The sequence below is a fragment of the Hemibagrus wyckioides genome, linkage group LG13, assembly GCF_019097595.1.
Source record: "Hemibagrus wyckioides isolate EC202008001 linkage group LG13, SWU_Hwy_1.0, whole genome shotgun sequence".
Classification (NCBI taxonomy): domain Eukaryota; kingdom Metazoa; phylum Chordata; class Actinopteri; order Siluriformes; family Bagridae; genus Hemibagrus; species Hemibagrus wyckioides.
In genome coordinates, this window is record NC_080722.1 from 23,431,845 (window position 1) to 23,443,863 (window position 12,019).

The window sequence follows — 12,019 nt, forward strand, 5'->3', positions numbered from 1 at the left end:
AGTTAAACTACGCGCATGCGCACACAAGGCGAAAGTATGGCGACTACCAGTGAAAATATCGAGTGTATGGGAAGCACTATGAGGAGAAGACACAAAGGCGAAATTAGTAATTTAGTTGAACAGTCAGAGAACAGCAATAGTGAAACAGTTCAACAAAATGAGAAATACGATAAGAAAGAAAAGGTTCGGCTGGGAACAGGGACTTACTGGCTCACTAGGACTGTGCTATTGCGGTCTATTGCCTGCATGTATTGTGAGTTGTACATACTGTTTCGCATATCGATAATAGTTTTTTTTTGGTTTTTTTGGAAACCAGTTTTTTTTGGTTTCTTGCGAAAAGCAGCATATATTATCTAAAGTGTACTTACTTAAAGAGTTCCTTTGCTGGTTATAAACAATATTTACTTATTTGTTTGTTTATTGATTGATTGATTGATTGATTGATTGGATGTTTTATGTGACCAGTTTTTTTTTTGTAAACAGTGGCCACATTGTAGAAGGTCTTATATTATAATTTTGAAGTAGGCAGTTGTGCTTCTCACATAAACTCAATTGCAACAATACCTTCATTACATTTTCTTTCTGTAGTTATTGCCTTTACTGTGGCTTACAACCAGAACAAACAGTTGATTGGGGACAAGGGCCTCACACCTTGCAAAGACTACCTGCGTAGTGTCAAACGTTATGTGGGTGGTAAGATCGGCATGGCTGCACTCACATACGCTCCCACTATTTTGTGGTTCTTGGACTGGGAAGACATGAATGGCAACCTAGATGGCATTGCCCTTGTAGGATTGGCACTTTCTGGCTTTGTCCTCATATTAGGGACGGCCAACATGATTATCATGGCAGTGCTGTGGATCCTGTATCACTCCATAGTAAATATTGGACAGCTGTGGTAAGCGACTGTATACACACATGTCATTTAACTTGCTGTAGTCTGAAATGCTATTGCATCTTTAATGTATAACTACAGAGATAGATTTTTAAGATACTTGATGCTTAAATTTTGTATTAGGTCTTTGATAGGCTTGACCAAAATATTTCTTAATTTTTGTAAGAAAGTATAACACTCTTTCTAATATATCAATTATACTATGCTCTTTTTTGCTTTTAGGTATTCCTTTGGTAAGTATAATATTTTATTAATGTATAAAAATAAATATATACATATGTAATTACATACAGGGGTTGGACAATGAAACTGAAACATCTGGTTTTAGAACACAATAATTTATTAGTATGGTTTAGGACCTGCTTTTGTGGCCAATACAGCATCAATTCATTATGGGAATGACAGATACAAGTCCTGCACTGTGACCAGAGTGATTTTAGCCATTAATCATGCAGAAGAGTGGCCAGGTCATCATGTGATACTGATGGAGAAAATGTTTCCTGTCTTGCTCCTACAAAACATCCCAAAGTGACTCAATAATATTCAGATTTGGTGAGATGGGTGAAGTTCAACTTACATTTACATTTCTGGTGTTTGGCAGGTGCTCTTATCCAGAGTGACATACAAAAGTGCTTTGAAGTCTCTATCAATACCATCAGCCTAGAAACTGAGTTTTTTTTTTAAATATTATGTACATACAACAATAATTAAAACAAACAGGGTAAAATAAGAGCTAGTTTAAGTGCTTCAGGAAGAGGTAGGTCTTCATCTGTCATTTGAAGACAGTCCTTTGAACTTCACTTTTCTGTTCATCAAACCACTTTATTCTCAGCTCTTAACAGTCCAGGTGGTGAACTTCTTCGGGGCTTCTCCACACCATAACACTCCTGGATATGGGAAACAATATATGTTTTACCCAACATGTTTGCCCAAGATTTCTGCAGCTGGCATCATTGAAACCAACGTTTTACAATGGTACAAGTAATCCAAGGTTTGGCTGTAGCAGCCTGTGCATGAACAGTGACCCTGTGGAGTTCCTGACCATCAGTTCTGGATAGAGTTGAGGTGCAAATTTAATTCTGCAGTAAGTTGGACAGCTGTAGTTTTATATTTTTTCGACACAATCTGGGTTAGTACCCAGACATCCACTTCAGACAGCTTCCTCTTGTATCAAGAGTTACTCCTGTTGGATGTGGTTCACACATTGTGGTGGTATGTATCCATTACCCTGGATACTGTGGCTCTCTATACACCACAAAGATTTGCTGTCCTGGTCACAGATGCACCAGCAAGATGTAGACCAACAATTTGTCCTCATTTGAACTCCGATATATCTCATTGCTGTGTGGCTTTCAATATTTTATGTACAGATGTGCTATTGGTTCCCTAATTCTGCCTTCACTCTCTGCTTTTATTTATGGAATGTGAAATCTGTGAAGATTGGCCACTAGGCAGCACGTATATAGGCGAGAAACCTCCATCATTATATTAGTCAATGTTATTGTCCAACCTCTGTATATAATGTATGTCTGTATATAATGAGTGTGATTAAGGCTAACTAATTATAACCCAAGGCAAACACATATCCTGCTGGCCAAATCCAGCCCACCATGTTTCATTTTTGTGAACTTGGAATTCACAGCAGATCCATAGCATTGTGACCACAATTGCATGCAATAGTAAATAGGCACCTTTCTGGTGTGCTGTAAGTTACTGACTACCACATTATTTCATCACAACTTGTTAACATATTTGTTACACAAGTAGTATTTGTTACACAAGTTGTTAACATATACACTTCACAGGCATAACATTATGACCTGCCTAATATTGTGCTGGTCCCCCTTTTGCTGCCAAAACAGCCCTGACCTGTTAAGCCATGGACTCCACTAGATCCCTGAAGGTGTGCTGTAACCAACATGTTAGCAGCAGATCCTTTCGTGTAAGTCGTGTAAGTTGCGAGGTGCGACCCATGGAGGGCAACTTACAGGACTTAAAGTTTACTTGATAGATAATGACCACTGCAGACCAGGAACACCCCACAAGAGCTGCAGTTGGAGATGCTGTGCTCCAGTGGTCTAGCCATCACAATTTGGCCTCAAAATCCTTACACTTGCCCATTTTTCCTGCTTTTAATATATCACAGGTTTCTGTAGTATTAACATTGATCCCATTATGCTTGCAGGTTGGGAGAGCCAGTTACTTGAGACAGGATTCCTCTGTATTTTTCTGTGTCCTTTATGGAGTCTTGCACAGATTCCACATAACTGCCCACCTTCTCTCATCTCCATTTGGTCTTTCCGTTGGCTCATAGTGCGAATAATGCTTGGTGCAGTAAGTATTGCACGTACACTTATAAATGAAAGACTATGATCAGCCATACCATTAATACAACCTGCCTAAGGTAGATAGGTCCCATTGTGAACTCATTTAGGAGCAGCAACAGCTCAGCCTGGCCCTCTTATTACAATACAGCAGATTAATTACTCAGTTCTTTCAGACAGTCTCTAGACACTATGCTTTTGGGATTGTATGTCAGATACTTGACTTAAAATTTTATATGTGGGTGTTAAATTTTTTAAGGGCATGATCAAGATCAGAGGAGATCGTTGTTGGAGAGACCTGACCTGCATGGACTATCACTATGAAGTAAGTATGTTTGTGTGTAGGAAGAGAGCTGACATCGACTGCTTCTATGCAGTACCATTTAGTCAAGTCAAGTCAGAGGCTTTTAGTGTTATTTCAAACATACATAGCTTGTGCAGTACACATTGAAATGAAACAACACTTTGAAACAACAAATTTGAACATTTTAAACTTATTACTTATTGACATAGTGCAACTTTTGAGGGGAAAAAACCCAACAAATCTCATCACCCTCAGAACACAATTACCCCAGGTAAGCATGGTGATGGTAGAATATAACTGTGGGTATGTTTTTGATATGCAGTTACTGGTAAATTTGTCAAGATTGCGCAAAAGGATGTGGCCAAATATAGGGCAATCTGGAAGGCAGTCTGCAGGAGATTTGAGACTTGGGCAGAGCTTCACTTTTACAACAGGATACCAACCCTTCACATACCATCAAAGTGGTTTAAATCCAGTCCAGTCACCACCAAGAAAATTGTTGTTTACAAACTGTCTCCATCCAGCGTGACAGAGTTTGATCAATGTTTCCAAGTAGAAGGGCCAGAAATATGAGGATCCAGGATTGATAATGTATTTATGTTTGGCATACAAATATTGCCATTTCAGCTCTGTAAGGTCTGCCATTAATGGAGTTTTAGGGGTGTCTAATTTTAGTAAAAGATTAATAAATAAAGCCCATTAAACATAAAGCTCCATGTAATGTAGCTATACATAAAATATATTATATGCGTTATGTGTAGCTATACATAACCCAGAGCTACATTAAACAACCAACCGAATAACCAGTTAGTAGCAGATTGATTGTAGCAGCATTAAAAAGTAAGTGATGTGTGTGTGTGTTTTTGTTGGGGTCAGCCCAGTCTCTGAGAATTAAGGAGTCTAATGGGGGAAGAGACTGTTACAAAGTCTGGTTGTGAGCTCAATGCTTTTGGTGCCTTTTTCCAGATGGTAGGAGGGTGATGAGTGTGGGTAAGGGGTGTGTGGGGTTATCCCCAATGCTTAGTAGATGTGTAGTGTAAATGTCACTTGTCATAATGTAACATGTATTTAGTGTTCAGTTATTAAAGTGTTAATAATTATTAATTACTAAAGAATAATTTAAAAAAAAAAAACTGTTTTTTTTGCCTTGCTTAAGCATACTTGGTAAAGCCACCTTTGGCTGAAATGACAGTTTCAAGTCTTTTTGGATTTGCTGTTTTAATCAGCTGTTTACTCCTGGATCCTCATATTTCTGGTCCTTCTACTTGAAAACACTGATGAAACTGTCACACTGGATGGAGACAGTTTCTAAACAACAGTTTTCAAGTCTAATAACTTTCAATCGGAGTGTAATCTTGGTGGTGACTGGACTGGTTTTAAACCACTTTGATGGAATTCTAAGGGTTGGTACACTGTTGTAAAGTGAAGCTCCTGTCTCAAATCTCCTGCAGACTGCCCTCTAGATTGCCCTATGTTTGGCTACATCCTTTTGCTCAATCATGACCAATTTCTCAATTACTGAAAAACATAGCCCCAGTAATATTTTACCATCACCTTGCTTAGTCTAAAAAGTTCAAATTTGGTCAAACCAGGGAACCCCTCTAACATGCCTTTTGGCAAACTACAAGTAAAACTTAATATGGCCTGCTCTGCTTTTCAATAATGGCTTTCTTATAATAATTCTTGTCAGTCTTGGGTAAAGCCACCTGGAGCTATGGTTTGCAGTGAACCGCTTCTTCTCTCTGAACTGTGGTTTTATACAGCTCTTCCAAAGTTATCCCGGGATGCTCCAAAGCCTTCCATTCTTGTTGCTCTCCCTTTCTGATCAGTGTTTTTGGTGGTTGTGGAACGTTCTTTCCATTATTTTATAATAGATCTAATCATGGTCTGTGTGATCTTCAAAAGTTAGGATATTTGTAATAACAATGGTGACTATTTTTCCAGAGCTATCTCAGCAGGTATTAGGTATATTCTAAAAACAAATTTTTCAGCCTTCCAGTAACAAGTATTTATATTCACATCACATGCCCAATGGGTTGATTCCATTAAACCAGTGAAAAACAGAACTACAGTACATTACGTTTTGTCTTTGCTCTCTTACACAGACGCAGCCTGTTCCTAACCCAATCTCATACTATTTACACCACTCTCCTTGGTGGTTCCATCGATTTGAGACCCTAAGTAATCACTTTATTGAGCTTGTTGTGCCTTTTTTCACATTCATGGGCCGACGCATGTGCATGGTAAATGGAGTCCTGCAAATCCTCTTCCAGGTGATGAATTTATATGTACACACAAACACACACACACATACTTGAGCTATTAATTTTAAGGAATACAAAAATGATAGATAGATAGATAGATAGATAGATAGATAGATAGATAGATAGATAGATAGATAGATAGATAGATAGATAGATAGATAGATAGATAGATAGATAGATAGATAGATAGATATGGATGCCTCAGCAGCCACCAGCTAATAGCCAAGAAAAAAGAAAACAGCATTATTATTATTATTATTAAAGATAACAATAATATGTTGTCTCTATGACCTTAAAGTAGCTTATGTTTTATATGCAAAGAATTAACACCCAAAATTTATTTGTGATATTTATATGATAAAATGTATTTGTAAAAATTTGATAATCAATTATACATCTAGAACAATTACTACAAATCCTGAATAGTATATTTAACAAAATGATCCAACTATAAAAGAACTAAGATTAGTGTGTTTAAAATTTGGATGCATTAATTGAACCATGTTCCTAATGGCATTTGGAACATTGTTCTAGAGGTAAACAAAAAGTCTCCACTGATTTTTAGGACTAATCTTATGCTTGTCTCAGCTGAGCAAAAATATTTATGATGGGGATACTATTTCAGGAGATCAGTAAGATATGAATAAGACTGGGGTAATGTGTTTTGACCACCTTTTGCCAATAAAAGACTACATTCTTAAGCTGAAACTTCCTTAAATTTGGGCAGCCAGTCAACATGTTACAATAGACCAATCAGAGAGTTCATAAGTAAGCAATAGTTTTTCAACAGTCAAGTACTTATTTCTTATTTTTCAAGTTTTTTCAGATGATCAAAATCAAATCTTTTTTTGCCCGATATACTTAATGCATTTGTGCATGTATTTGTTTTATGTTTTAGGTAGTTCTTATAATCAGTGGGAATCTTAGCTTCCTGAATTGGCTAACTATAGTACCAAGTTTAGCTTGTTTTGATGATGCAGCATTAGCATTTCTGTTCTGGCCTGTTCAACAAACTAAATGGACTTTACTGAAGCTGCAGAATGAGGAGGCAGCAGGACAAACAGCCACTAAAGGTATGTGTAAGCTTGCAAGTATTTGCTTTTGTAAGCTTCATGTGGGGGTTTTCCCCAGAAGGTGTATTTTATGTATATATTTGGCCAATGGGCTTTCAGTGTACATTCAACCATGCATAATGCTAAACGGACACATTATGACTTTTCATAACTTCATTTTTAATTTTTTTCTGTATTTGTCCCTAAGGCATGCTCATTAGGCGATTGGTTAATGTGGCTTTTGGAATTTTAATTGCATATTTGAGTGTTCCTGTGGTGATCAACCTTCTAAGTCCTAGGCAGGTGATGAACACATCTTTTGAGCCTCTCCGTATTGTCAACACTTATGGGGCTTTTGGAAGGTGATGCTCATTTACTTTAATTTATTTATTTATCTGTTTATTTATTTATTAATTAAAATAAGAATAAAGTATTTAATGGTTTACAGTTCGTAGATTACTAGACTACATTCTTTTTGTTTACTATATAATAGTTTCCTACAATAACATTAACATACTGCCTAGTTTTATTACTTTGCTATTTATTCTCTGCATGGAATTGCTACATCATAATAAGGGCTGTGTAAAATCATGTTTTAGTCACAGATACTATTCATTCTTACAGTCTAGACCCCAGCTTTGTCATAAGATGACATAAGATGACATTGTTAATTTGTCACTGTCTTTGTAGCATTACTAAGGAGAGAACAGAGGTGGTGTTTCAGGGCACACTTAATGTTACACACTCTGATGAGGGTGTTGTATGGGAGGAGTATGAGTTTCTGTGCAAACCGGGAGCTCTAGATAGAAGACCTTGCCTCATTTCCCCTTATCACTACAGACTGGACTGGCTGATGTGGTTTGCTGCCTTCCAAGTAAGGGACAAATATGCTAATGTATATGATATCATTTACTAAATATAGGTGAAAATCAGTCAAACTGAAGCATGTTTTTATCATTTTCCTGAAAGCTAACTTTATCGTCCACTTTAACCTCTAGACATATGAGCAGAATGAATGGATCATTCAGATAGCAGGCAGACTTCTAGCGAATGACTCCACTGTGCTTTCATTAATTGACCATAATCCATTTCAGGGAAAAGACAAACCTCGGTAAGGCCCAGTACACAGAAAACATTCTTCAATATCCATTTTAACCAATGTAGCTTCTTCAAAGTATCCAGTGAATGATGTCTAGTCTGTTTTAGGTACAGTAATTATTACAGGTTATATGGGAATATTGAATAACAAAAACTGGCGTTAAAAAAGAAAGAAAGAAAAGAACAGTTATATGGGGGATCACAGTTGTGTACAGCAGTTGTTGAGTTGTGTCTTGCATACCTACATACAGTGCCTTGCAAAAGTATTCACCCCCCTTGTCATTTTTCATGTTTTGTTGCCTCACAAACTGGAAATAAAATGGATTGTTTGAAGGTTTGCATCTTTCATTTCATTTACAGAACATGCCTACAACTTTGAAGATGTGATTTTTTTTTTATTGTGAAACAAACAACAAATAGGACAAAATAACAGAAAACTTCAGCATGCATAACTATTCACCCCCCTAAAGTCAGTACTTTGTAGAGCCACCTTTTGCGGCAATTACAGCTGCAAGTCTCTGAGCTTGCCACATCTTGCCACTGGGATTTTTGCCCATTCCTCAAGGCAAAACTGCTCCAGCTCCTTCATTTTGGATGGTTTCCGCTTGTGAACAGCAATCTTCACACAGATTCTCAACTGGATTGAGGTCTGGGCTTTGACTAGGCCATTCCAACACATTTAAATGTTTCCCCTTAAACCACTCGAGTGTTGCTTTAGCAGTATTCTTTTGGGTCATTGTCCTGCTGGAAGGTGAACCTCCGTACCTCCTTTCAGTCTCAAATCACAGGCAGACTGAAACAGGTTTTGCTCAAGAATATCCCTGTATTTAGCACCATCCATCTTTCCCTCGACTCGGATCAGTTTCCCAGTCCCTGCTGCTGAAAAACATCCCCACAGCATGATGCTGCCACCACCATGTTTCACTGGGATGGTGTTCTTGGGGTGATGGGATGTGTTGGGTTTGCGCCAGACATAGCGTTTTCCTTGTGGCCAAAAGTTCAATTTTAGTCTCATCTGACCAGAGCACCTTCCTCCATACATATGGGGAGTCGCCCACATGTCTTTTGGCAAACTCAAAACGTGCCTTCTTATTTTTAACACTAAATAATGGCTTTTTCTGGCCACTCTTCTTAAAGCCCAGCTCTATGGAGTGTACGGCTTATTGTGATCTCATGCACAGATACACCAGTCTCTGCTGTGGAACTCTGCAGCTCCTTCAGGGTTACCTTTGGTCTCTGTGCTGCCTCTCTGATTATTGCCCTTCTTGCCCAGTCTGTGAGTTTTGGTGGGTTTTGGCAGGTTCGTTGTGGTACCATGTTCTTTCCATTTGAAGATGATGGATTTGATGATGCTCTGGGGGATCATCAAACATTTGGATATTTTTTTATAACCCAACCCTGTACTTCTCAACAACTTTGTCCCTGACTTGTTTGGACAGCTCCTTGGTCTTCATGGTGTGATGCCTCTTGCTTAGTGGTGTTGCAGCCTCTGGGGGCTTTCAGAAAAGGTGTGTTTATACTGACAGATCATGTGACACTTAGATTGCACACAGGTGGACTTCATTTCACTAATTATGTGACTTCTGAGGGTAATTGGTTGCACTAGAACTTTTGAGGGGCTTCATAGCAAAGGGGGTGAATACATATGCACATGCCAATTTTCAGATTTTTAATTTTTAAAAAAGATTTTTTACATATATTTTTCTCATTTCACTTCACCAACTTTTTGTGCAGATCCATCAGGTAAAATCCATCAGATTTAAAACATTTAAATTACAGGTTACAATGTAACAAAACATGAAAAATGCCAGGGGGGGGGATTTGTGGATTTGTGGATTTTGGCAGCTGTTGGACCCTAAGCAGTCACTCATGTCCCCTGCTAGATAGTGCTGGCTCTGCTCCAAGCTGTTGCATGCAGCCCTGAGGCTGATGACACTGTGAAAACGTTTTTCTTCTTTTCCTAATACTCCAATACTGTAATAAATAAATAAATAAATAAATAAACCTTCTGATAATTCAGGGACAATGACTTTCACAGTGAATTAAAATTTTGGTCTTACCATGATTATTTGCACCTGTCTTCCAACTCAACCAAAACTCCTACAACCTGCAGTTTTAAACACTACCTGAGTTTCTCCTTGTGAAGTTATTTTTGTTTATCAAACACTAACATGTATATATTTTGATACTATTAGGTGGATACGAGGAGAACACTTCAGATATAAGTTTACCAAGCCTGGGAGTGCTTCTGCAGCCAAGGGGAAATGGTGGGTCAGAAAGCACATTGGGCCTTACTTCCCCCCAGTCAATTTGGACGGCCTCAGAAAGTACTTTCGGTCAAGAAATTGGCCGCAACCAGATGTCTAATTGACTAGTTTACATTGACAGCAGTTTGTCACACACACAGAATGTGCACCTTCAAAAATTCAGGCAACTCCCTTAGAAGTACTCTACTCACACTTCACATAGGTGCAGAATAATGCAAATAAATATATATATTTTTTGCGATACGTGTGTGTATATATATATATAATCATATAAATAAATGTAAAAACAATAAATGAATGATTATACCATGATTGTGTATTGAGTCTGAGACAAATCTTTGAGTCTGAGAAGTTGAAAAGGAATATGTCACATAATGATAGATAGATAGATACTTTATTCATCCCAAAGGGAAATCCCCACTTCAGTGTTTTTGCCAGATGTATTGGATACCATAGCACTTTGACAGATCAATGATGGATCTGTTTTAGTCAGTAACCTGCAAGACATATTTTGGGACATAGCTTTACAGCAGTTGAGATATTTTAGTATCCAGGCACCATGTCTATATTGTCCTGGGGGAAATAATGTGTGTTATGTAACCTTGGACCTTTTACATTTGACCTTTTTTACTAAAAAGCATGTACAAATGCAGAGAGTTTTTTTTACCTCTATAAATCCAGCAAACAATCCCAGCAAACTTTGTTGAGAGTGAATAATGATTTGTCTTTGACAAGGTGAAAACAATGATTGGGAACCTGTCAATCCTGATAAATTTGTTCACAAATTTGAACAATTCTGAAAAAACTCAGTCCAAAGTGCCATAGGCTTGATAAGAAACTTTGTGTCTGTTGTGTTGTGGAGCAACAACAAATTAAATACTGTAAAGTAAAGTAAAGTAAAAAAAAACAAAAAAACATTTCATCTTTATACATTAAACTTCAAGACACAGGCTAATTATTATGCCACTATAAGCACTGATGTCTAAGTGGTAAGCTTATTGTTTTGACATTAGTAGTATGAATTTTGAAAATATTTCAGAAAGAGCTAAATGTTTAAATAATGATCGGGCCCAAGCAACGGCACCATCGCTGCCCAGGCACACCAGACACAGTGGGTACATGCATATAAAGGGGAAATACCAAAAGGACAAAAGTGACAATTTGGGTCTAATGTACACTCAGAGCATTGTAAACTGACGTCAAAAGACTCTCCCTCTAAACTATATTACTTGATCAGTTGAAGTGTATATACATTTTTTGGGTGACAGTATTTATAAATTGTGAACATTAAGCCATATTTAAAAAAAAAAAAAAAAAAAAAAAGTAAAGGGGAAAGAGATTTATCTAGTGGAGTTGGTTTAGTACTGCAGGAGTCAGGCCAACACCATGTCTAGTCAATGGACTGATGAATGTAAAAATTTGTTGTGAGCCATTTGAGCGTCACAAAATCATGAAACTAAGCAAGCTTACTCACAACCAGTTGTTTTTTCTCTGTAAAATGTTTTGAAACATTAGGACTTTCCACTGTTAAGATATAAAATATTAATTTTCTTCTATTATGTCCTTATTTAAATTTACTCAACATAATCCTAAGATTTCATGTAGATCACTTAATGTACACAAAAGTTATTAGCCACTTTCTGTTTCCTTTTTTCGCCATAAGTTTAAGGGCACCTCAAGGCTGAACCGTTTGAGATATCAAAAATCCCTTTTTTTCCCTCAATCCCATTGGGTGCGTTTTGCAAACAACTCAAAATAACTGACTTCCTGTGGATTAGACTCAGTGACATGCAATGGGAAAGTTCTTCAGCTCAA

General features: G+C 37.5%; 1 protein-coding gene across 1 annotated transcript; it reads left to right on the forward strand.

Moving 5' to 3' along the window:
* lmf1 (lipase maturation factor 1) lies at positions 1–10,516 on the forward strand. Its single transcript, XM_058407037.1, has 11 exons — positions 1–253; positions 589–898; positions 1,118–1,128; positions 3,081–3,229; positions 3,479–3,544; positions 5,629–5,796; positions 6,686–6,860; positions 7,048–7,201; positions 7,530–7,713; positions 7,838–7,950; positions 10,133–10,516. The coding sequence occupies exons 1-11, from the start codon at positions 16–18 to the stop codon at positions 10,302–10,304; spliced, it is 1,740 nt and encodes a 579-aa protein (XP_058263020.1). The 5' UTR covers positions 1–15; the 3' UTR covers positions 10,305–10,516.
* The last annotated feature ends 1,503 nt before the right edge of the window (positions 10,517–12,019 follow it).